Here is a 24,953-nt window from a genome sequence, read left to right on the forward strand (position 1 = left end):
TTGAGGCAGCACCCATATGGGATCCCAGCACAGCAAGCGATGGCTTTACCCCACTGTGCCACAGTGCCAGTCCCTACCCAAGTCTTCTAACAACCTGAAAAGCTTGTTCTCAAAGAACACTGACCATGTATAGTACTGATCATTGTTTTTTAAAGATTTACTTATTTATTTGAAAGCCAGAGCTACAGAGAGACAGAGAAAGAGAGAGACAGAGAGAGAGAGAGCTTCCATCCTCTGGTTCAGTGTCCAAATGGGTTGGGCCAGGCCAAAGCCAGGAGCCAAGATTCTACCCATGTGGGTGCAGTTGAGACATAAACCAGCACCTATATAGGGTGCTAGTGTTGTAAGCAGTGGCTTTACCTGCTATGTCACAGTGCCAGCCCCTTGTGTTTTTTTTTTTTTTTACTTTTAACACTGTATTTAGAACTTAGTTTCCCATGAATTCAGTGTACACAAATTCAGAATTATGATTTCCCCAGAAGTTTTGTTTGAATTTGTGCTGTTTTGATTTGTCAATGCAATTTAAAAGTTTTTTTTTTTTTATTTAATAGGATCACCTTTGTGGACTAAAGAAAAACTTGAGCCCATAACACTTCGAAATGGTCAATCTTTAGTACTTCCCTGCAGGCCCCCCGTTGGATTACCACCACCTATAATATTTTGGATGGATAATTGTAAGTTTTAGCAACAGAGACTCTTTCTTCAAGAGTCTTGTGATTGTTTACTGGCATAAAAAATTGCTATGTCATGTGACTCATAAAATGTTTACCCAATGCCGTGGACATGCTCAGGAAAATAGCCGCTGGTTGGAATAAATGCTGCGTCACTTCATTCATCCACTCGGTTTTACTGAGCACTTACTAAGCACCAGGCACTGCTCTAAATAAACCAAACGCTCTTCTTCTGAGTGAACTCACATTCTGTGGGGATGGGGAAGGAAGAAGACAATGAATGCATGAGAAAAATCTGTGTTACTTAGCAATAAGTGCTTTGGGGGAAAATGAAGCAGATTTTTGAGTAGAAAGCTAAAGGAATAGGAGAGCAAGCAAGACACTTAACTATCTGAGTGACAAGGGAATACTGGTATGAGACCCTAAGGTGGGGACATCCCTGGTGGGTGTTTAAAAAAAAAAAACCAAAGAGGCCCGTGTGGTCAGAGTGGGGACCCCAAAGGGGAGGTAATGGACGAGGTCAGAGAGGTCATGAGAACATCCTGGAAAAGGCTTTGGCTTTTGCTGTGAATGAAGGAGGGAATTTACCTGAAATAAAATAGACAGTACTCTTCCCTGGGTTCACGTGAGAGAGTATAGAGGACATGAGAGGTGGGGAGACCCCTGAGGGCCGCTGTAATCCAGGCGGGTGTTGGTAGAGACTGGGACTTGGCCGGTTGCAGCAGAGTGGGTAAGAAATGGGTGGATTCTGGGGATGTTTTCAAGGTGGAGCCTCCAGGGTTTATTGGGGTCAGAGTGAAAGCATGAAAGAAAGGAATCACAGGGAATTACAAAGTTTGAAGAATAAATAAGTAATAAGATGTAATTTCCATTCCTGCAACAGCAGAAGCCCACAGCAAGAGGGAATCAAGATGTTTTGAATATCTTATGTTTTTGATTTTTTTTATCTCCAATAATCCCTAGTATTTATTGAGCCTCCACTAAGTGCCAGTGCCTTTACTAAGAATTTCACATTATTTTTTATGTCATACCTTTATCAGGTATATCCAGTTATTCTGCCCATTTTCCAGATGAGAAAAGTGAGGCAGAGAGAAATGAAGTCACCCACTAGGCAGTTTCAAGTTTGTCCACCTCTGTTCCTATCCTTGAGGGAATTGTTGCTGTGCATCTCCCACCTCCAAAATGTCCTTTGCTGATGGGTTAGCTTCTTACCCTAGAGAGAGCTAGCTCATGGCTCTGCTTGGGGACCGAGAACAGGAGTTGGAGGTGTGAGAGGCCTGCAAGATGTTCATGCGAAAATGCCCAGCAGGTGTCAGAATCGTGAGCGAGAAGAAACATCTGGGGCTGAGATCAGCAGTGTATGAGTCATTATGGCCTCAGTGCTGCTTGAGTCATTGGGCCAACAGATGGTGGAGAACAGAACCCGGGACGCTGAGGTGAGGGACTATGCAGCCTCTGAGAGCTCAGGGAGAAACCAGCGGGGCAGATGAGCAGGTGCAGCCGAGAGGACAGAAGGGAACCCAGAGAGAACGATGTGTCGGGGAGCAGGTGACCGGAGGGTGTCGGGAAGACAGAGTGAGCCACTGTTCCAAGTGCTGCTACAGATCAGTAACATGAGGTCCGAGAAATGTCTACCAGGTTTGGCAGCACGGAGGGCTTGGTGAGACAAGAGGAGTTCAGGCGAGAGAGCGTTAAATGTATTTGTAGGGAATGTATTCTGAGTGGCTCAGTTTGCTCCAAAATCGCAGGCTGTATACATACAATAGAGAACTTGGCTAGAGTATTTGATTTTCATTTTTGACTCATGAAATCATGTGGTGAGAAGATAACAAAGAAATGAAAAACAGTTACACAAATAAATAAATATTTTTCCTGTTATCACGCAACAGCCTTTACGGGTTTGGAAAGTAGCAAACCAAATGTCTGCGGTGATTTATAGCTTTGAGAATAACGCTCTCGAAAGGTCACTGCCAACATGAAGCTAAGTTTTTGGTTCGTGGTTCTTATTCAGAAACCATGACCTTTCTGATCAATAAAGAGACATACCACTTGGAAAGTCTCAGAATCATCTGAATATGTAACTAATTTTTCCCCACACTGCACAGCTGACTATGTCATTTGCATACATCTTAAGCTGTTGGCAAAGCTTCTGACCTTTTAAAGGGATTTGCATCCGGAATATGAGAAAAAAAATTAATTCTATGTAGCATTCTTTCTGCAAGATGGCATTAGAAAATTACTCGGATGTGTCCGGATGTAATGCAAAGGGTGTGAAAGGACAAATTGTCACCACCTGAGCATCCCATTGCCTTACACTTGATCTACCCACACCCATCAATAATAAAATACAGCAGCAGAAACAGAAACTCTTTGCATTCATTAAATAAACACCTATTATTTTTCTGAGTTATTTTTTAAAAACTGCCCTTTCCCTGGGAAGTAATGGCTTAAAACCAGGAATTTGCAAAACCCGCCGTAACCCCCATCTTGACCAGAAATTTGGTTAAAACAGTGAGCCCGTGCTGTTCCTTCAAGCCCTGGCTCCACGTTCCCCTGTCTTTGCCAGCCCGTGGGGGGCGGACTCCAGGCTCTTAACCATGGTTTTGCATTTTCTGAAATGTTAGACCAGGCACCTGCCACAGGAGGAACCCACCCTGTTCAGTCAAACCGGCCAAATCCTATCCGGAGACATAACACCTTTAGCTGGACCTGAGCAGAAGCACATGGTTGTTCTAGAAACTGCCAAGTCAGAGTGCTAATGGTTATTCCTTTACTCCCCCAATGAGTGTTGAAAGCCCCTGTGAAGGGCCAGGCACTGGTCCAGCGTGGCAACAGGGGACAAAGCAGATGCATGTGTCTGCTCCCCAGAGTTTGAATTCTAGGGCAGAGAGACAGCCAGTGTGTCAGTGCGTATGACAGGTAGAATGCAAACATGTGACATGTCAGAAGGTGGTGGAGGAATTCAGAACAGAAAGAGTAAAGGAGGTGAGTGAGACTGGGCATCAGGGAGATGGGGGTTGGGACGTAGCAAAACCATCTGACCTCACCTCTGCCTCCACCCTAGAGGCAAGTACAGAGGAATTTTCCTGTGCTGTGCTACTGCTACTCAAAGGGCTTTATAGAGAAAACCTATGTCAAGTTCACAGACGTGTTACTAGGCGTGTTTCTCTGGCTAATCTGGAGAGCGGGCATATCATGCTGGAACGATCTGGATCATCTCTCTGCCTTTCTGCAGCTTTTCAAAGACTCCCACAGAGCGAGAGGGTTTCCCAAGGTCTGAACGGGGACCTTTACTTCTCTAACGTCCTGCCGGAGGACAGCCGCGAAGACTACATCTGCTATGCCAGGTTTAATCACACGCAGACCATCCAGCAGAAGCAGCCCATCTCCGTGAGGGTGATTTCAGGTGAGGGCGCAGCTTCCCGGATCTCTCTTTCAAGGGTGTTTACAAATCCATGCAAAATAGGTTACGTCTTCTCTACTGCTGCCCTGGAAGGCAAGAGGGTCCCTGGCCAGGAAACTACCTGGGAATGACCCACTGAAGTGCTGGCCTATGTGTTAGAATGTGCGCACAGACCCGAAATACTCGATTTTACCTTTCGTAAAAGTGTTACTATGATTACTGCTTCTATGATGACCTTGGTTGTCTTTCACCTGATACTGGTTGGGGTTGGCTGAGCAAATGACGCATGCAGTGGGCAGCACTAGTGTTGTTTGCAAGAGGATAGCCTTGCTCAGCAGAGCTGTATGTGTTTACTTTTGTTGCCCCATGCTTTTTGACCCTTCTCCCCTACTTTTGTGCCCTCTTCATAATATTCTGTTTATTTCAGTGGATGAATTGAATGACACTATAGCTGCTAATTTGAGTGACACTGAGTTTTATGGTGGTGAGTTTTGGTGATTGTAACTGCTGTTTCTCCTTCATTGTAGAATGTAGTTCACTAACTTCACGTCCATGGCTATTTTAACCTTATTTCTTTATGAACTTTCTAGTTATGTGTTTAATACCTAGTTTTAATGTATTTTTGTATGAAATTTCGCTGTACTTTCAAGCATGTCACTAAAACATTTTCATGATGTATGTATAACAATGAAACTTGTTGTAACTGTTTTTCACATAGAATCATTTCATGTGATTTGGGGGAAAAATCCTTCATGAATGTTTAGCATTAAATTTTCCATTTTTTTGTCCGATTCATAAATTTTGCTCGTGAATGAAATAATTAACAAAGTACTTTAACTTCCTTGGCTACTGACTCACCAAAACTCTTATTTTACAACTAACTTTAAGTGGATTTCATACTAGAGGATCATTTCCTACCCATTTTCAAAAGCCATTGTCAATATACTTAGCAATAATATTTCTCTTAGTTTTACTTAAAAGCAAGTCACTGTCTTCGGTGGAAATATTCTGCCATAAAAATAGAGCGTAATATTTCTTTTAAACAACAAATAATTTAATTACCCCTAAGAGAAATGTAGCTCTCAGTTACAGAATCTAACAGTGAAAACAATGGGATCTGGATATGGAGTCCTCTTAATGAGCTGTAGTCAGGATCTCTGCTGTGTTCGCTTGCCACCCTCGAGTTAGGAAGTAAAAAGCATTAAGGTATCATTAGTGACCAAGGTAGACATGCAACAACTCCTGCCTTTATTTTATGTTAAGATTTATATACTCATCGAAAATAATGGGCTTCAAAGCAGTTCCCATCATGAATTCAAAAGCGTTTTCCCCCACAATCTTCCAAGTTCTTAAAAAATTTTTTTTTTTTCTCAAGCAATGCCTTTTCTGGTATTCAGTTTGTTTCCTCTGAGAAGTGGACATAGTTGACGTATGACCTTTCCACTCAGTGTGTGTGAGCATCAAACAGACCATGCAGTAAAATGCAGACGATTGTCAAAAGCTTACAGAAACTGAAGTGGTAACAGTCCCTACCTTCGGTGTTTCCGAGAGGCCTTGGAAAGTCAAGGGCGCATTTCGGAAACGCCTTCTCAAATAAGAGGGTGGTTGCATCCTGAGATCCCTGAGGTCTCTGACTTGGGCTTTGCCTTTCCCACGAGGAAACCAATTTCAATGAACTCCACCAGTATTCTGCAGTTACAGCATACAGTTTGCCAGACCTCTGTCAGTAGCTCTCACTGTTGCATTTTCCATAAACTCTGTAGTTTGGGGATCTTGATCTGCTTCATCCATAGAACTGGCTAGAATATCTTCCTCAATGTAAACCAAAATACCTCTTCCATAAGACTACCTTGCTGAAAAACCCAACATTTTCCAGAAGATAGACAGTTAATTTTGACTTTGACCTGAGCACTGATCTTAAGGGAAGTGTGCTTTGATAACACGATTTTTCTCTATATCGTGACATTTTGAAAATGCTTGAACCCATAGAAAATTCATAAAAACCCAACTTAAAGAAATACACAAAGGGAAACAGCCCTCACTATTAATGCCCATGCAACCAACATTGTTTGTATTCCTGGTTAACTGAGTGAGGGTTAGCTTTCTGCAAGACAGCATGTGTGTGTGTGTGTGTGTGTAGCCTAGCAAACTTAACCATCAATGTTAAATGGTTTTGAAAATGGATTAGAATTTTAGACAGCTCTTTTTTGATAGCGAGCTGTTTCTAGAAATACATATTCACAATGTTTAATGCATGTTGATTTTCTTGTTTGCAGCTAAATCAAGTAGAGAGAGGCCACCAACATTTTTAACTCCAGAAGGCAATGCAAGTAACAAAGAAGAATTAAGAGGAAATGTGCTGTCACTGGAGTGCATTGCAGAAGGCCTGTGAGTTAACACTTATTGTCCTTACATACATTTCTTTTTCTTCTCTTTCATTTTTCTTTTTTTCATGTACTTATTTATTTGAGAGGCTGAGAGATAGAGACAAATAGACAGAGTTCCTATTGGCTGGTTCACTTCCCAAATTCCTGCGACAGTCAGGGCTGGAGCAGGCTGAAGCCAGGAGCCAGGAACCCTATCTGGATCTCCCATATGAGTGGAAGGGACCTAATCACTTGAGCCATCACCTGTGGTCTCCCCAGGTGCACGTTAGCAGGAAGCTGGAATCAGGAGTGGGTCATCTCTCAAACCCGGGTGCTTTGATGTGAGATACTCATGTCTTAACCACTAGGCCAAATGCCTATCCTCTGATGCACATTTCTTATTTTAAAAAAATTAGTGGATCGGTAGAGAAATGTTAATACCATAGCAAAAGTCATCATTTTGTGCTAATTCCATCAAGCATCAAGAACACATTGGTGATTCTTTCCAAAGTATATTCTAGGAATATCCTATTACTGTTCAAATATTTCGACATTGTAATAGAGTTCATGTGAAATAGACTCAGTAATCAGATGATGGTGATTTTTAAAATTTGATTGTATTATTTGGCTGTTGTGTAACAACTCAGCTTGAAACTTGGTGGTTAGCTGCTTATTACTGGCTGTTTTTCTGGAGGTTCAGGGGGCTGCTGTGCTGTACCTGCCCCAGGTTGAACGGGCGCGAGGATCTGCCCAGTGGCTCAGCTGTAGGTTCAGGACTCCCAGGGTTAGCTGGCTGCGGCAGCTGAGCTGTTGGCCATGAGTTCCTCACATCGCTCTAACACCTTCACCCCGGGCCTTTCTACAAACAGCACAAGTACACAGGGCCTTGCCTCAGAACTGGCACTGTCCTTTCCGCTGCTTCCTTTTGGCAGATCGCAAAACCAAGCCCATTGTCAGGACACACCTCAACCTTGAAGCCACTGAGAACTGAGGCACCCTTGACAGGCATTGCAGGGAGGCCTCTATCAGGTGGAAGGGCAAGGGTTGCTTAGGTCCATGTTACAGGTGAGTTTCTAGATGATCCCTAGCTTATGTCTGGAGCAAGTACGTGGGTGTAGGCACATCTGCTAACAACTTTGCATGCACCCTCTGGCACATGCTGCCCTCCTATTTTGTGACCCCTGCTGTCTCTGGACTGGTCACTCCTTGGTCTCAGTCTTCCTAGAATCCGGGAATCACTTTACTTCAGGAAGCATGTGGAGGCCTCTGCTGGTCAAGTCAGGAAATCACACTGTACATTATTGCTCAACTCCTCATACTGAAAACCAGCAAAACTCCTTTTAAAAATATGTCAGAAAGCCATCCTTCTCACCAGACGTGGTGTGAAAAAATTTTTATTTGGGAGGCAGAGAGACAGACAAAGCTGCCATCTGCTGGTTTATCCTCAAATGCCCACAATGGTTAAGGTTGGCCCAGGGCCACAGTCAGAGACAGGAGCTGGGGACTCAATCCAGGTCTCCCATGTGGATGGCAGGAACCCAATTACTTGAGCCATCACCACTGCCTTCCAGGGTCTACATTGGTGGGAATCTGGAATCGGAGCCAGAAGCAGGAACTGAACCCTGGCCCTCCTATGTGGGACATGGGTGGATCTTAGTCACTAGGCCAAAAGCCTGGCCCCAGAATTAAAAATGAAACTTCCAAGTTTTGTCATATTAGAAAAGAGTTTCATCTTCAACCATCAACCTTTTGGGAGCAGGAGTTCCCATTCTTAAAGTTGGTGACTCCTCTCGCTGCAAATGGTATACACGTTGGGTATTCTTTTTTTTATTTTTTTTAAGATTTATTTTATTTATTTGAAAGACAGAGTTACAAAGAGAGGTAGAGAGAGAGAGAGGTCTTCCATCTGCTAGTTCACTCCCCAAATGGCCGCAATGGCCGGAGCTGTGCTGACCTGAAGCCAGGAGCTTCTTCCAGGTCCCCCATGCGGGTGCAGGGGACCAAGCACTTGGGCCATCTTCCACTGCTTTCCCAGGCCATAGCAGAGAGCTGGATGGGAAGAGGAGCAGCCGGGACTAGAACTGGTGCCCATATGGGATGGTGGCGCTTCAGGCCAGAGCTTTAACCCACTGCATCAGAGTGCCAACCCCCTTCTTTTCTTTTTAAGATTTATTTATTTATTTGAAAGGCAGAGTGACAGAGAGAGAGGGACGGAGAGACGGAGAGACGGGGAGATCTTCCATCCATTGATTCATTCCCCAAATAACCAAAACCACTGGGTCTGGGCCAGGCCATTAGCCAGGAGCCAGGAACTCCATCTGGGTTTCCCCCTTGGGTGGCAGGAACTCAAGTAATTGGACATCATCTGCTGCCTTTGCAAGTGCATTAGCAGGAAGCTGGATCAGAAGCGGAGTTGCCAGAACTTGAACCAGCTGAGCCACAATGTCTCCTCACCATTTGCATTTCTAAATAGCAAACATTGTGATTTTTCTGAATGCCTGAACCACACTTCTTTCATCATGATCTTCCCAGCATGCAGCTTAGTGCTTGGTATATAGTTCAGTACATAGGAAATGTTTGTACTCAGTGGGTTTTCATTTTGCCCTCAAAATCTCCTAAAGTCAGTAGATCAAGTCAAGCGTGCATATCCCCATTACTAATGGCAGCCAATTGTCGCTCCCCCTCTTCGTGGAGGAACGACACAGGACCCTGCACTGTTCTTTTGTCTGCTCGGCCCTCCCCGGGTTTGCTGCTGGTTCTTCCCGGGTTGGCTACTGACCCTTCCACCTCCGTGGAAGGGCGGTTCCCCCTAGCCACTTTCCCCACTTCCGCAGGGGAGCGGCACACCGCCGGCCGGCTCTCTCGGGGGCTGCTCAGATGTTCCTCAGGTGTTCCTTCAGATGTTCCTGGTGCATGTTGTCTCTCTCCTCCTTTATGGTCCTCTTCCACCAATCCCAACTCTGCTACCCACACGCCGAGTACGCTGCTCTCCTCCAATCAGGAGCAGGTCCTGCTGCTTATTGGTTGAACTGGAGGCAGCTGTGTAGAAGCTGTTTCCTCCTCTCCCAGCGCCATATTGTGGGAGAGCAGATGCATAGAATAAGTCTTAATTCCAGTAACTTAGTCTAGTCCGAGTTGCTCCCAGTTGCTCCCCACACGAATAAAATTAAGGCCCAAAGAAGTCAGAGATCCAAAATCAGAGGAAAGAAAAAAGTAGGTGGCAAAGGAACAGGGCTGGGAAAGTGAGAACGACCGTCCAGCTCCATGCCTGTTTGGTGGCTCTTCATCTGCCTCCGTATCTCATGATTTCATCGCAACCTGTTGGGTGGGGGGAAGAATGGTGTAATATGTGAGTTCAGTCTTTCTTATCTATTGGTGTAAACATTTTTTAAGTATCACTAATAATGAAGTGAAGGACAAAATGCTATACTCTGATCCCCTTCACATCACGAGATGGCTTGTTATAGAACAAAAAAGTCCTTCCATCCGCTATAGACTTAGGTGTAAATGTTTGCAGGCACAGAAATGTGTATGAGCTCTTTCTCTACAAATTTTACACTCCAGCTGAGGGACAGTTATAATTCAGAATCAGTGAGTTAATGGTAATTCCTGAGATTGACAGTACCTTCCAGGAAAATTTTCCAAGAGTCCCTCATGGATCAGAGCGTTGAAGGAAATAGGTCCCCTCAGTAAAGCAGCTTATGCTAGCATCCACACTGCATTGTTGAAGTGGAAGTTGATGGTGTGCTATAAATTACTGTAGTTCTGATTATGTGAAAGCGGTAACATATGGACCCAAATGTAAGATTTGGAACATTGTTTATAAAAATCTGTTGCTAATTAAAATACCTGTATGTTTCTCGTGATCTTTATATAAAGAATTTGTTAGGAACTTGCATGGAAATAAACCCTCAAGAGCATGAACTACTTTTTTGGTAACATTCCTATTTATTTATTCTACCAGGCCTACCCCAATTATTTACTGGATAAAGGAGGACGGAACACTACCCGCCAACCGGACATTTTATAGAAACTTTAAGAAAACCTTGCAGATCACTCATGTTTCAGAAGCAGACTCTGGAAGTTACCAGTGTATAGCAAAAAATACACTTGGAGCCATCCATCACACCATTGCTGTGACAGTTAGAGGTACGTCATGGTTAAAATGCATTTCTCTTGCCTTCAAGGCAGGCCTTGAAGGGTCAATTAAGTATGCCTTTGATTATGCCCTTCAGTGAAGGTAAATGTAAGTTTAGATCACATTCATGATACCTTTGAAACTCTTCTCAGTGCTCTTTATAGTGTATCTAAAAACCAGGTTAAAAAGCCCCTTCTTCACATCTTCCTCACAGAAGAATTCCAGTTAATAGATGTGGAAGGAATAGCAGAAATAGAAAATCAGTGTTCAAATCCCACAGTGATAACTGCTGTGGGAAGATCCACCAGTGAGTGCTGAAATCAGCAGATGGAAATCCAAGGAGAAACAGGATATCTGCACAGCTTCAAAGTGTTCCTCTCCCCCCAAAAATTAGTTGCTGGGACAGTTTTAATCTGTGTCCACTGATTCTCCAGGACTCCTTCCATCCACAGGAAGGAGTTGACCTCCCTGCCCCATGAGTGTGGCTGGACTCGGAGACTCACTGCTGTTAGAATTGGGAACAGTCATCTTGCCATGGAGAAGCCTGGTGGATGCCACCTTTGCCAGGTGGTACAGGTTAACATCACCAGTAGCAAGTCAGGACCTCAGGAACTCCCCAGGGTGGTGCACTCAGAGGGTCCATCACCCCTGTAGTGTTATTCTCCAAAGAACAAAACCTCAGTCTAATCTAAGACATACCTGCCCAGTGCTCTTTTGAAGGGTCAAGTCATGGATGACGAAGAGAGACCAAGGAACTCTCAGATAAGAGGAGATTGAGGAAATGTGACAGGTAAAGGCAGTGCAGCATCCTGGGATGGGATCCTGGGCAGAAATAGTATCTTAGTGGAAAAAGCTGAGGATATCCTGATGCTGCGTACAGTTTAGTTAATAGTACTGTACCGATGTTAATCTCTTATTCTGATAGCTGTACTGTGCTCACGTAAGTTGTTAACATTAGAGGAAGCCGAGGGACAGATATGTGTGAGTGTTTCATACAATCTTTGCAACCTTTCAAAAGGAAAAGTTTTATTAATTGTTTCCTGATGTTAAGATTATATGTAGCATACAGGGCTCCAAATTTAAAATCATAATTTCTGGCCCTACCTGTACTTGTTAGTTGTTGTAAACCTTAGAAAAATCTATCAAAAATCTACAATTCTTTTTTTTTTAAAAATCTATTTATTTGAAAATCAAAAAGAGAGAGAACTTCCATCCACTGGTTCACTCCCCAAATGTCCACAAGAGTCAGTGCCAGGCCTGTCTGAAGCCATGAGTTGAGAACTCAGTCCAGGTGTCCCCAAGTGGGTAGCAGGAACCCAAGTACATGGGCCATCATCTGTTTTCTCCCAGGGTGTGCATTAGCTGGAAGCAGAGCCAGGACTTGAACCCAGGCATGCTGATTTAGGATGCAGGTGTCAAAGCAGCATCCTAACCATTGTGCCAGATGCCCACGCCTCAGTCACCTCTTTGATGTCTGATTACTTCTCATGGAAAATCAGACAGCAATACTCATATCAAACAGGTCTAGAAATAATACATTTGAATCTCTTGAAACATTATTTGGAAAATCTAAAGTGTTCTTCAAAGCACTGCTTATAAATCTACTCCTCTTTTGGGAAAAAAAAAGATTAGAAGTGTGTTGCAAAATAAAGATTCTTATTATAAAATAGTTCAATATGTTAATTTGCTAAAATATTTCAGTTGATTCAGATTTTTGGTGTTTTTCTTTTTTCTTCCTTCCGTAAAGCGGCCCCCTACTGGATCATGGCCCCTCAAAATCTCGTGCTGTCCCCAGGAGAGGATGGGACCCTGATCTGCAGAGCCAATGGTGACCCCAAGCCCAGGATTAGCTGGCTAACAAATGGCGTCCCAATAGAAAGTAAGTTTCCTTGACTGACTCTAATTGCTTTATGTCTTCAGAGTGTGTCTGCGTCTCAACAGTGGATGAATGGTGATGAAAAATAGTGATAATCATTTAGGTTAAGGAATACGGCCATTTATAAGTTACACAGAGATACCAAAATATCTTTCGAGTTCTATCTTATTACCTCTAGACATTTATAACTTTGTGTCATTTATGCTATTAATGTAATGGTGCATGTTGACTGAGATGTGGAAACAAGTACTCTCTGTTAGCTGGGTCCTAGGAATAAAAGATGAGGTGAGAAATAGATACCATGGAAGTATCCCCATGATCTTCTTTTGTTCAAAACATCCAGTGGTTTGTGGATCCAGAGGCAGACCGATGGGTAGGAGACCACGCAGAGGGCAGGTGGATTGAACAAGAGAAAGGAACTCTATCCAGTTTTCAATCCCATGTAGAACCCAGATGTCCCCAAATTCTCCAGGCTCTAGGAGTCACCAGAACACATCCTCTGATCCCAGTCTATACAGAACGCCTGGTCGGTTACCCAGTGTTCCCTCCCTGAGTGTCACTGAGGTCAGACTTCAGCACTGCTTATGCAGCCTGGCTGTCTGTCACCCTCCACAGCCACCACCCCTGTTCCACAGCTTCACTCCCAGAGCATTCTCATTAGCCATTTTCTCCAAGCTGCCATTGTGCTGCCCATAGCAGCCCCCCAAAGGGGCTCTCCCATCAGCCTTTAGAGTCACAGCAAGGCTTGGTTCTACAAAACTTGGTTGGAGACTTGTCAGAAAGTGGGTCTTGCACTTGACTGCTTCTGACTGCTCAGCCACAACGTGAACAAGGAACCTACCAGCTGTCTCCTTTGACCCCATGGACCTCCAGCTGCTGCCACGGGACAATCAGGGAACCTTGTTCTCCTTTTTGGAGGTCAGCTCTCCTCTGTAGATCCAGAAAAACATAAAAGTTTCTGCTTGCACCCCAGCCTCAGTATTGGGATCATCTGCCAAGATGTTCTTGATCTTCAGGCTTAGGAGGTAGAGCAGCTCGGCTCTGCATGGCCTCCAAGTCACAATCAAATACCAGTTTTCCTTCCACTTAACCCAGAGGCCCATGCAACTGACTCTCCCGAAGTAAAGTGCCCTCTTCCCCCTGATGGATCCGGAAATGACTGTGATAGATTTAAAACATGACCATTGGCAGACGTAGACTGAGTCATCACGGCCTGGTCCATACCTGTTGATTGGGCAATTGCTTGTATCACACAGCACAGTAGTTATCAGAAACTTGGAAACAGCCAGCCTGTGTTTACAGTGAGAGGAATACGCTCCTAGGAGAAAGCATCCTGCAGAAGCCAGCTAATGGGGTTCAGGTATTTCTTGTCCCAGTTTTGACCATGATCAGACTCAGGGAAACCTGAAGGGAGTACTCTATATATCAGGAAGCTGCTGCCACCCTCAAGGGATGATGAATGAAAATGGACAGGGAAGGTGGACGCAAGCCCAGAAATGCAAGAGAAGTGTTAAGGCTCAATATGTGGCTTTCTTAGGAATGCATGCAACGTGGCGATGAATGACAGAGGAGGCTCGGCACCATCGCACCCTGTTGTGCAGCTCAGAGGTTCTGGGTTGACCTAAGAGAGGTTAAATGGACTCTTGGAAGTGAGACAGAGCTCACCAGACCGCTGGGGAGGAATGCAATCCAGAGGAGGGACAATAGAGACCCAGGGCAAGGGTACATAATAGACCTGCTTCTGCCTCCTGCATGCCTCAGCTAGCCTTCCCTCCAAACCAGCTGCCCCAGTGGCTTCCTGGACACCTGAGACTGGGCACTGTATAAACAGCCCCACAGTTCTGGAGGGCGGGCACTCCAAGGCCCAGGTGCCAGCAGATGGGGTGTGTGATGAGGCTGCACTGTCTTTGTCCACACGTGATGAGAAGGGGAAGGAGGCTTCCTCCAGCCTGTTCGTCCTAAGGGCACTGATCCTGTTCCTGAGGATGGAGTTACCTGCGAAGGCCTCACCTGTTAGTACTGCTCCCAAGGCAGGGTTAGGTCTCCCCACAGAACCTAGGAGAGCCACAGATACCCAGGCCGTGACACCCACACTGGCAGCAGTGCCTCTGAGGAAGCCTTGTGGCGCCAGCAATAGGAAGAGCTTTGGGATGATGCTCGTAGACACTCACTTCCCAGCGTACGTTTTGGAGGGAGGATCGACTGCTGAAGGCCTGGATTAGGGGGCAGGGGGTTGTGGCCCCGCGGAGACCAGTCTGACCCTTCCACAGCCACCCTAAGTTGTCTGAGTAGGTCCAGAATGGAAAACGCTAGAACAAAATCTCTTAAATCAGAGTCCCGTTCAGTTTCTCTCTTCCATCCCAGAAGTGTTCTTTGAGACCTCACAGGGTGGAAAGAAGGAGGCTGAGCAGAAGTGATTGGAGTTCTGCAGCTCCCACGCAGCCAGGGTCTTTCAGCCTCAGAACAGCCACCCTGGCGGACACGCAGGAGACAGTGCCACACTCATGGCAGCAAAGCAAGGCACGTGCGCCCCACTCCCCACCCTGGCACTGGGGCAGGTGCTGTGCAGTTATACTGAGTGATGTGAGGCTTTCCTGAAAGGGGTCTTTCTCCACCTCTGGGGGCCTAGCTGCAAGTTTACGAACTGCCATTGCGACATCTCGTAACTGACACGTAGCGGGCTGAGTTAGGCCCAGGCACCCACAGCTGCTCCCCGTGGCTGGTTCATCTGTCACTCTACCGAGGGGCCTCTTGGGTGAACACTAGGTCTTTTTTTTCTTTAAAATGTATTTATTTCAGAGAGAGAGAGAGAGTCTTTTTTTCTGCTTTGGTTCACTCCCCAAATGGCCGCAATGGCTGGAGCTGGGCCAATCTGAAGCCAGGAGCCAGGACCTTCATCTGGGTCTCCAATGTGGGTGCAGGGGCCCAGGGACATGGGCCATCTTCCACTGCTTTCCCAGGCCACAGCAGAGAGCTGGATCAGAAGTGGAGAAGCCAGGACTTGAACCAGCGCCCATATGGGATGCCAGCACTGCAGGCAATGACTTCACCCTCAACATCACGGTGCTGGCCCCAGGACACTAAGTCTTATTAAACATCCAAGTTCAAAGACAGCCTCTGCAATCTAAAATGAGGAATACATGAGAGAGAAAACTGTTTAAAGGATGGTAGACTCCTGAGCTGCCTATGCCTCTTGCATTTCCCTGTGAATTTCGAGGCCTCTAAACAGAATTGCCTTTGCTGTCGGGGGCCATTCTGGACACAAGGGACCCCGGTGCTTATTCCTTGGCTGTCATTGGCTGAGTTGTGCACCCCACAGATGCACCCAGCAATGCTGGGCACACAGGGGAAAGGATTTCTGAGAAATGCAGAGAAGCAAGGGCAGGAAACCAGGGCAGACACTCTGCCACGGTGGTGCTGAATTGGCAACAGGGAAGATTTTTAACCTTCAGGATGGCTTGGAGTAAACCCCAGAAGTCAGCGGGGAGTGTGAGCTGCCTTGCTGACTATACTTTCCACTCCAGAGGCTGCAGAAACTGAGGGTGGGCAGCTGTGTGGCTGCAGTGTCACTGCACATGGAGCTGTATAGGGGCCTGAATTTTGTCTCCTGTGCCACCCAGCTAAGACACAGTTGGGGGCCTGCACTGCCAGACACCGGGGCTCCCACTTTTGCCTGGAGGACGATCACACAAGGACACTGATGGTTCCTCTGCCACTGCAGACTCTGGCTGCCCAGGGCACAGAGACAATGTTGAAGGAGAAGCAGGATCAGAGAAACAGCAGGGGCAAGACTTGGGTTCTGGTAGCAAAATGTGGTGCTACTGTGCATTTCAGACCTGGAAGCTACAGCTTCGTAAAACTGAAAGGATCAACTCCAAATCCCTTGGGCTCTTACCTCAATGTCTTTGAAAGCCCTGTCCCTTCAGGACTGGCTGTGTTCCTATAAGCATTCCTTGAAGAAAACACAGGATATAGTTAATGCACAATTTTCCCTAAATCACTCATTTTGCAAATTATCTACAGAAATCAGGGCCAAGAGCTCGGCGGCAGATTGTTGGGCTGCAGGAGAACTTTGTATTGTGTTGTATTGTATGACCTGCAGCTTCTGGGAGGATGTCGATGTAGAACCCAGGGCCAGAAAGAAAATGAACTTGCTACCAGCAGGAGGGGACAAAGCATTTGCCTGCTGGCTCCAGGAAGTCCTCCTTCAATGAGTATCCCAAAGTCCCTTCTTCTTCCTCCTAGCCTGTGCTGTCCTGATATGGTATCCATGGCCTTGGACACCATGATTCCTGTCCCTGAAGGCAGCAGGAGAGTCTAACCCTCCCTTGCAGATCTCTAATCATTCCCCCATACAAGTTGCATTGGCTGTCTCAGACCCTGCTGCATGGAATGTGTGTGAGGTCACATTGTTATTACGTTAAAAGGCCCCTTTCCTCCAGCTGTGGGCACGGAATGGAACAAAGGCAGACCTCTTCCTGCCATACTTCATACCACACTCTCACGGAAGGGAGAGACTGAAAGCCAATCTCATGTCGTCAGTGGCCAGGAGCCTGGAGCCTGGTCCAGGATGTTCCAAAGATTCCTCCTTGGTACCTCCCTGCTTACTTTCTTCAAAAGCAGGGTGCTCAGCCTGCATCTCCCTGTAGACAACAGAATAAGCAGATAAAGAAGAAAACCCAACTCTTTACCCAGAGATTTGTCCTACAGTACTTCTAAGTGTGCATAGATATGGAAACATTTATAATGTTGACTGAACCCAGAAAACCCGAGTATTAATCTCTTTTTTAAAAAAATTATTTTACTTATTTGAAAGGCAGAGTTACAGAGAGAGGTAGAGACAGAGAGAGAGGTCTTCTTTCTGCTGGTTCACTCCCCAGATGGCCACAACGACTGGAGCTGCACCGATCCAAAGCCAGGAGCCTCCTCCAGGTCTCCCACATGGGTGCATGGGGCCCAAGGACTTGGGCCATCTTCCACTGCTATCCTAGGCCATAGCAGAGAACTGGATGGGAAGAGGAGCAGCTGGGACTAGAACTGGCACCCATATGGGGTGCAGGAGCTTCAGGCCATGGCTTTAACCCACTGCGCCACAGTGCCAGCCCCGAGTATTAATCTCTTTTAAACAAAACATGAAGTGCTTCTGTCTGTAGTTTCTCTTCTCCAAAATAAGAGTATGTGTTGGGTTTAAGAGCATTTTTAAAATCTATGTGCATAAGGTGACATTATTATTATTCTCATTGTCTAAATGTTGGAAGCATTTATAATTCTAGCCAGCCATATAAGATGAGTTCAAAAAAGGAGATTAAAGGAAATTATTTTCTGAAGGTTCTCACCCCAGCTCTGGACATCACTGTTGAGTATTTAAGTTATACATGGTGATTTCTGTGATCTTAAATTTATTTCTGCAGTGTTCAGGTACAACAAATGAAGCTGGTTATTCCCACACTTGATTTCTTTTTTTTTTTTTTTTTTGATAATCTGGCTAGGTGTGCGTGCTGGAGAGTAACTCGCATGCCAGAGCTAGCACGTTGTGTCCAGAGACCTTGGATGTCTCTGCTGTAGCAACGTCCTCCTGTGGCCAGCTTCCGACTGAGCTCTGTGTGCTGCTGAGAAAGCTCCTGGGTTTGTTTGCCTTTCTTTCATAAGTGCACAAGGAAAATGCAGCCCAGACCTCCAGGGAGAGAGATGTACTTATTCATTAGTCTCACCGATAGGGTTTGTTTTAGTCCTAAACACCTGCCAAAAGTCTGTATGAAGACTGCTCCACTTAGCCTAAAGAAGGCAGATACAGTCAGATGCCTTTCAGATAGAGAAGATCTCCCCAGAGTGTTGACAGCAAAGACAAGTGCAAATGTGAGTCACAGAGTGGCTTTCTCACGCGGCTCCCATGTGTGATTGATGGGTCTCCACTCGGGGAACACTGTCCTCCTTGCTTTCATTTTCATGCTGGTGTACCATTGTGTTTATTAATTGTTTTTTCTCTTAAGTGTGGAGGAACTCCAGAGCTCTTTGGCAGCAAAAACTAGAACTCTATACACATCAAACATCATGTGGTGGTCTTTTTCTTTTTTTTTTTTTTTTCAAGATTTATTTTATTTGAAAGGCAGAGTTACAGAGAGGCAGAGAGAGAGAGAAGTCTTCCATCTGCTGGTTCACTCCCCTAGATGGCTGCAACGGCCCCACTGGGCCAATCCAAAGCCAGGAGCCTGGCACTTCTTCCGTGTCTCTCACGTGGGTACAGGGGCCCAAGGACTTGGGCTATCTTCCGCTGCTTTCCCAGACAGGTTAGCAGGGAGCTGGATCAGAAGTGGAGCAGCTGGGACTTGAACTGGTGCCCATATGGGATGCTGGCACTGCAGGCAATGGCTTTACTGGCTATGCCACAGCGCCATCCCCTGGTAGAACCTTTAAAAGCTGGATAAACTCAAGGGATCTGAGGAGTTCTTACCACACAATCTGCTGCTCATAAGAGAGATTGATCCCAGAGCTCTGTCTGTGCCTCCCACCATCTGAAATCCCCAAGCATTGTGTTCTACTGCCTGGCGTATCCGCAGAGGTATGCAGTTGGCATGGGCACCAAGGGTTCCCTGAGGAATCCCAACACTGAGTACCCCAGTGCCAGCTCCAAAAGTACTAAGAGTCATTGACAAGGACTCTGTGCTGGCATGCGTTGTTGAGGCAGGGGCTGTGCGCCACTGAGAACATGTGAGTTGGAATCTTGGACAAGGAACACAGGCCCAACCCAGGGAACACTGCATTTTCAGGCCGGTAGCTGCTTGCCACAGTTGTGGCTCACGTCCATCGCCAGTGTGAGCTTGCTGTCCTCCGCTGTGATTTCTTGATGGAATCCATATCCTGTTGAAGGGAGTATGGTTGGTGTTTGGATTCTGGTTCCTTAAGGCAATGTAGGAGTTATTAATGCCATTAACAGCAGCTGTGAGGTAAGACGCCAATGCCAGCGTATCCCACCACCTTTCCATCTCCAGTTGGGCAAACGAGGGGCTGAGATGACTTCATAAATTAACTACTGATGGGGATCAGAGCGTTGAACAGCTACTGTTGTAAGGACATCTAGCACGCCTGCGCGGGAATGGAGGCGCTCTTACACGGGGCTGTTCAGAATTCTTAGCTGCTAAAAACTTGGTCTAAGCTTCAGTGTGTGTTTAGGAAGGTATGAAACATCCAGAAGACTTCCAGGCTGTAAATGTGAAAAGAATGTGTGGTAGGCAGCCTGATGCTTCCCTGCCCCTCCCCCAAAATGTCCACAACCTAATCTCTCACCTGTGAGTATGTTACCTTCCATGGCAAAAGGGACCTTGCCGCTGTGATTAAGTTAAGGGCTTTAAGATGGGGAGATTACCTTGGATTATCTGGCCTGGGCCCCATTTAATCGCATGAGCCCTCCAAAGCAGAGCACCTTTCCGAGCTGCGGTCACAAAGCAATGAACTGCAGGAGAATGATCAGCCACACTGGTGGCTTCAGATATGGAGGAATGTCCCCAGGAGCTAGAACAGGCAAGGAAATGCATGCTCACGCTGGAGGCTCCTGGGAGGACCGCAGCCCGGCTGGCACCGTGTTTGGAGCTCAGCGAGAGCCATGTCAGACTGCCAGCCTTCTGTAGACCCGAATGATGCCAAATCTGCGTTAGCTTTGCAGCCACTGCAGGATGAGTGAGCACGGTGCTTCAGTATGAGCATAAAGCAAGATGAATAGTCGTAGCCTGGTTTATTGTTAATTGAAGTGAGTTAATAAACAACAGGTGAGCCAAGCCTCCGTTAGGTGACAGTGATTGAAGCGTCTCCACGCAGCTCCAAGTGTGTCTTAAACCCACATCCTTTTACCATCACCAGAGACAGAGGAGATGTGTGAAAAGGCAGTCTTAGCTGACTCAGGGGGGAGAGCAGTTTCAGAGAAGGGTGCTATTATTCAGGTGTTGTCTCCGCAAGCTGCCGCAGGGGCCTAACTCCCTTTAAGTGTTCTTTTAAAACATGTAAGGTCACAACCTCAGGTTCAGTGTTGCACAAAGGAATTCCTCTCCAACAACACAGCAGTTCCAAATAGCTGGGCCTGGCCGGGCCTAAATCCTCACCTATTACATTACCTCGCCCGCTTAATCCCACTTCAGGGAGGATCAGTCCTGCTCTTAACATTTTTTTTTTTAAGTACTTGAGTGATTTAGCTGTCTTTAAGAGAAATTTTAGAGACTTTATTTCCACATTAACCTTAGGGTTTTCCAATTCAGGATGTTTTATTTAGTGTTTTCACGTTTGTTGACTAGTCCTAGTCTTATTATGGACTGATTGGTTCATATATTTGTTTCAAGAAGAGGGTCTTGAAAGAGAAAGGTTTGGATGAGTCAGAGTAGTTCTGTAGCTTTTGCTCTCTCCTCTTTTCTTAAAGATTTACTTATTTATTTATTTGAAAGGCCGAGTGTGTGAGAGAAAGAGGGAAGTCTTCCATCCTCTGGTTCACTCGCCAAATAGTGGCAACAGCCAGGTCTGGGCCAAGCCAAAGCCATGAACCAGGAACTCCTTCTAGGTCTCCTATATGGGAGGCAAGGACCCAAGTACTTGGGCCATCACCTGCTGCCTTCCCAGGCACATTAGCAGGAAGCTGGATAAGAAGCAGAGCAGCCAAAATTTGAAGTAACAGGATGCTTTAACCTCTGCACCACAGCACCAGTGTAGCTCCTCGCTGTCTTCTCTTAATGCGTTTGCCTCCTCATAAATAACCAGTCTCTTTGTGAACAAGGTGATACTTTCTGAATTTGTAGTGCAGTGTTTACCTGTGTTTGCCCCCTGCATTTCTCAATATTATATTCAGTGTTAACAGAATCCATCCACTTGACACTAAATGAGTTATGGAGCATATATCCACGCTAACATAATGATAACTAAATTCTAAGGAAGAAAAAAATTATGGTTTCTGCCTTGATTCTAGTCTTTTTTTCCCTGCATTTTACCCAGAGCCATCTGTGTTTCTGCATTCCTGACTCCTGACTGTAGTGTGGATCTCAGGCTTTATAAGCTCAATAGAAATCTTTTTAGCGAAGAGGAATAAGTATATGTTGTCTTCTGTTTTTCCATCCAAACAGTCGCTCCTGATGATCCCAGCAGGAAAATAGATGGTGATACCATTATTTTTTCAAATGTTCAAGAACGATCCAGTGCAGTGTATCAGTGCAATGCCTCAAATGAATACGGATATTTACTGGCTAATGCATTTGTGAATGTGCTAGGTAAGCTCTTCCTTTATTACATAAATGGCAAATTAAATTCATGCTATTTTCTTTTCATCCAGTAAAAATATATTGAACATCTATTGTAAGTAGTTGAAGCTGTGAAGGGTATATGAAGATGAATGCAGACTTTCCCCTATAGGACATTATGTGATCTTCATGTTCTGTCATAACACATCTTCAATAATGGCAACTTCTTTATTATAGCCATAATCAAATAGGCTCTTCCATTCATGGATAGTTAGACTAAGTGTTAAACCCTTCAAAAAGGAAAATATTATTTGTCTGCTCCTAGTGACTCAATGTTAACTTGTCTTCCATCTTTAGAAATTGACTTGTCTAATAACAATTTTGTGATTGTGACTGTTCAAAAACAAACCATTAATCATAAAGCTTAGCCTTTTTCCAAGTCATGGCTATGCATTTAATTTGCAAATGTATGTTTGGAAAACTATGACATACTCAAGCATATGAGTATCATGAGATTGGTTTATGTGAAAATTGTGTTTATTATATTGGACAAAGCTATCAAAATACTACACTCGTCAAAATTTATGCAAGAATGGTTTTCATGGTACCAGGGAATTACACTTAAAGTCTTTGAGATTATTTGTGCTTCCTTTGCAAATAAAATGAACACCAGGCAGCCAGTCAATTCTTGGTATTTTTCTTTAATGCCTGAAATGAAGGTCATCACTCACATGGGAAGCTAAGTAAAGAGATGGCTGCCCGCTGAGGAACAGTGTTGAGTTCGATGTTGTGTTTCACTCTCCTTCTGTTATGCTGGACTTTGCTAGATTGCACATATGAGGGAGAGAGATGGTATTCATCTTTCTGTGCCTGGCTTATTTGAAGCTCATTTGACTTAACGCAATGTCCTTATGTTCATCCACGCTGTTGCAAATGACAGAATTTCCTTCTTTTTTTAAAAAAATTCCTGAAATATAAAACTTGCTACCTTTGTCTTTTTGATGATAGGCATTCTAACAGGTGTAAGGTGATATCTCATTGTGTTTTTTTTTTTTTCAAGATTTTATTTTATTTATTTGAGAGGCAGAGTTGCAGACACAGACAGGGAGAGACAGAGAAAGGTCCTCTGTCCACTGATTCCCTCTCTATAAGTCTGCAACAGTTGGAGCTGGGCCATTATGAAGCCAGGAGCTTATTCTGGGTCTCCCCTGTGGACGCAGGTGTCCAGGCACTTGAGTCATCCTCCACTGCTTTCCCAGGTGCTTTAGCAGAGAGCTGGATTGGAAGAGAGGTTGCAGGACATGAGCTGGCGCCCATATGGGATGCTGGCACAATAGACAGAAGCTTAGCCTACTCTGCCACAGCACTAGCCCCTATCAGTGTGTTTTTAATTTCCCTGATGATGAATGATGTTGAGCATTTTTTAATGGACCTATTGGCCATTTGTTCATCTTCTTTTGAAAAATGTCTGTTCAAGGCCAGCGCTGCGGCTCACTAGGCTAATCCTTCACCTACAGCACCAGTACTCCGGGTTCTAGTCTCAGTTGGGGCTCCAGTTCTGTCCTGGTTGCTCCTCTTCCAGACCAGCTCTCTGCTGTGGCCCAGGAGTGCAGTGGAGGATGGCCCAAGTGCTTGGGCCCTGCACCCGCATGGGAGACCAGGAGAAGCACCTGGCTCCTGGCTTCAGATTGGTGCAGCACGCCGGCTCTAGCGGCCATTTGGGGGGGTGAACCAACGGAAAGGAAGACCTTTCTCTCTGTCTCTCTCTCTCACTGTCTAATTCTTCCTGTCAAAGAAAGAAAGAAAGAAAGAAAGAAAGAGAGAGAGAGAGAGAGAGAGAGAGAAAGAAAGAAAGAAAGAAAGAAAGAAAGAAAGAAAGAAAGAAAGAAAGAAAGAAAGAAAGAAAGAAAGATGTCTGTTCAGATCCAGTCTCTGTTTTTTGGCCAGATGATTTGTTTTCTTATTATGGAGTTCAAGATCCTTATGTATATTGGAAATTAACCCCTTTGAGATGTATGGTTTACAATAGTTTTCTCCCAGTCCATTGTTGTCTTATCCCTCTTATTGATTGTTCCTTTGGCTGTGTAGAAGCTTTTGAGTTTGATGTTATTATCCCTTTTGTCTCATTTTGCTCTATTACCCTGGTTCCATTAGTTAGTCATCACATTCATCACTGGTTTCTCTGCCAGCTTATGTGTTTCCCCTACCCCAGTTCACCTACTGGGATTGTGATTGGTTACTCATTAAAGAAAAATATTCTTGACACACACGGTGCTGAGGATAAAAGGATAAATAGTCCCATTTCCTGCATGCAAAAGACTCCCAGTATCATAAGAGATAGAGATAAGTAAGTCAAGAATTAAATTCATGCTTGTATAAGGTATGGGGTGTGAGATGGAAGGAGGAACCTTGTGGTTTTCCACGTTAGGTGACTGTTAATATGTCTGGTAGGAAAGTTGAAGGGAGAGACATATTAGTCGTGCTTCATTATAAACTTTAATGGTTTTAATACTAAATGCAAAAAATGTACTGTGGGCCTGAAATGTATTCTGATATTTACTGTACATTTTAAAAATGTTTTCAGCCGAACCACCTCGAATCCTCACATCTGCAAACACGCTCTACCAGGTCATAGCAAACAGGCCTGCTTTGCTAGACTGTGCTTTCTTTGGGTCTCCTCTACCTACCATCGAGTGGTGAGTAATGACCCTCTTTGTCCTATTTTTTTTTCTTTTTAGTATTTACATGTGTTAAAGCCTACACATTTCAAAATATGTTAGGCTTCAGTCAAAGAACATGCAGGTTGGTGGGTAGCAGGGTCGATTAAGCCACTGCTTGTGATGCCAGCATCCCATATGGGCACCAGTTCAAGTCCAGCTGCTCCACTTCCAGTCCAGCTCTCTGCTAATGTGTATGGGAAAGCAGCAGAAGATGACCCAAGTGCTTGGGCACCTGCACACACATAGAAGACCTGGAAGAAGCTCCTGGCACCTGGCTTCAGCTTGGCCCAATCCCAACCATTGCAGTCATTTGGAGAGTGAACCAGTAGATGGAACATCTAACTTTCTTGCTGTCTCTCCTTCACTCTCTCTGCCTCTGTTACTCTGCCTTTCAAATAAATAAATAAATCTTTAAACAAAAAACATGAAGGGTAAGGTAATACATAATCCATTGTGCTATTTATTACTAAATTCATTCCTTCATTCATAAATGCTTAACATGCTGTGTGCTGATTACTTCCATATGATCTGTTTAGCTGCCCACTCTGCCAGCCACAAAGCTATTAT

At 45.1% G+C, this 24,953-nt stretch overlaps 1 protein-coding gene across 25 annotated transcripts in view; it reads left to right on the forward strand.

The window, feature by feature from the left end:
* The window catches only part of NRCAM (neuronal cell adhesion molecule), a 325,016-nt gene that overhangs the window by 250,499 nt on the left and 49,564 nt on the right, over positions 1-24,953 (forward strand). For 19 of the 25 annotated variants that reach the window (XM_070071141.2, XM_070071138.2, XM_008258359.5 and 16 more), the window contains 8 exons: positions 552-674; positions 3,907-4,077; positions 4,502-4,558; positions 6,351-6,462; positions 10,405-10,589; positions 12,326-12,457; positions 21,553-21,696; positions 24,251-24,362. In XM_070071141.2, coding sequence (XP_069927242.1) covers positions 552-674; positions 3,907-4,077; positions 4,502-4,558; positions 6,351-6,462; positions 10,405-10,589; positions 12,326-12,457; positions 21,553-21,696; positions 24,251-24,362 — 1,036 coding nt within the window. Of the gene's footprint in view, positions 1-551; positions 675-3,658; positions 4,078-4,501; positions 4,559-6,350; positions 6,463-10,404; positions 10,590-12,325; positions 12,458-21,552; positions 21,697-24,250; positions 24,363-24,953 lie in introns of those variants that run through there. The other 6 variants (XM_051849678.3, XM_008258372.5, XM_070071144.2 and 3 more) reach the window with 2 other exon arrangements.

Source organism: Oryctolagus cuniculus, chromosome 3 (assembly GCF_051225735.1).
Source record: "Oryctolagus cuniculus isolate XC-2025 breed Fujian yellow rabbit chromosome 3, ASM5122573v1, whole genome shotgun sequence".
Lineage (NCBI taxonomy): Eukaryota > Metazoa > Chordata > Mammalia > Lagomorpha > Leporidae > Oryctolagus > Oryctolagus cuniculus.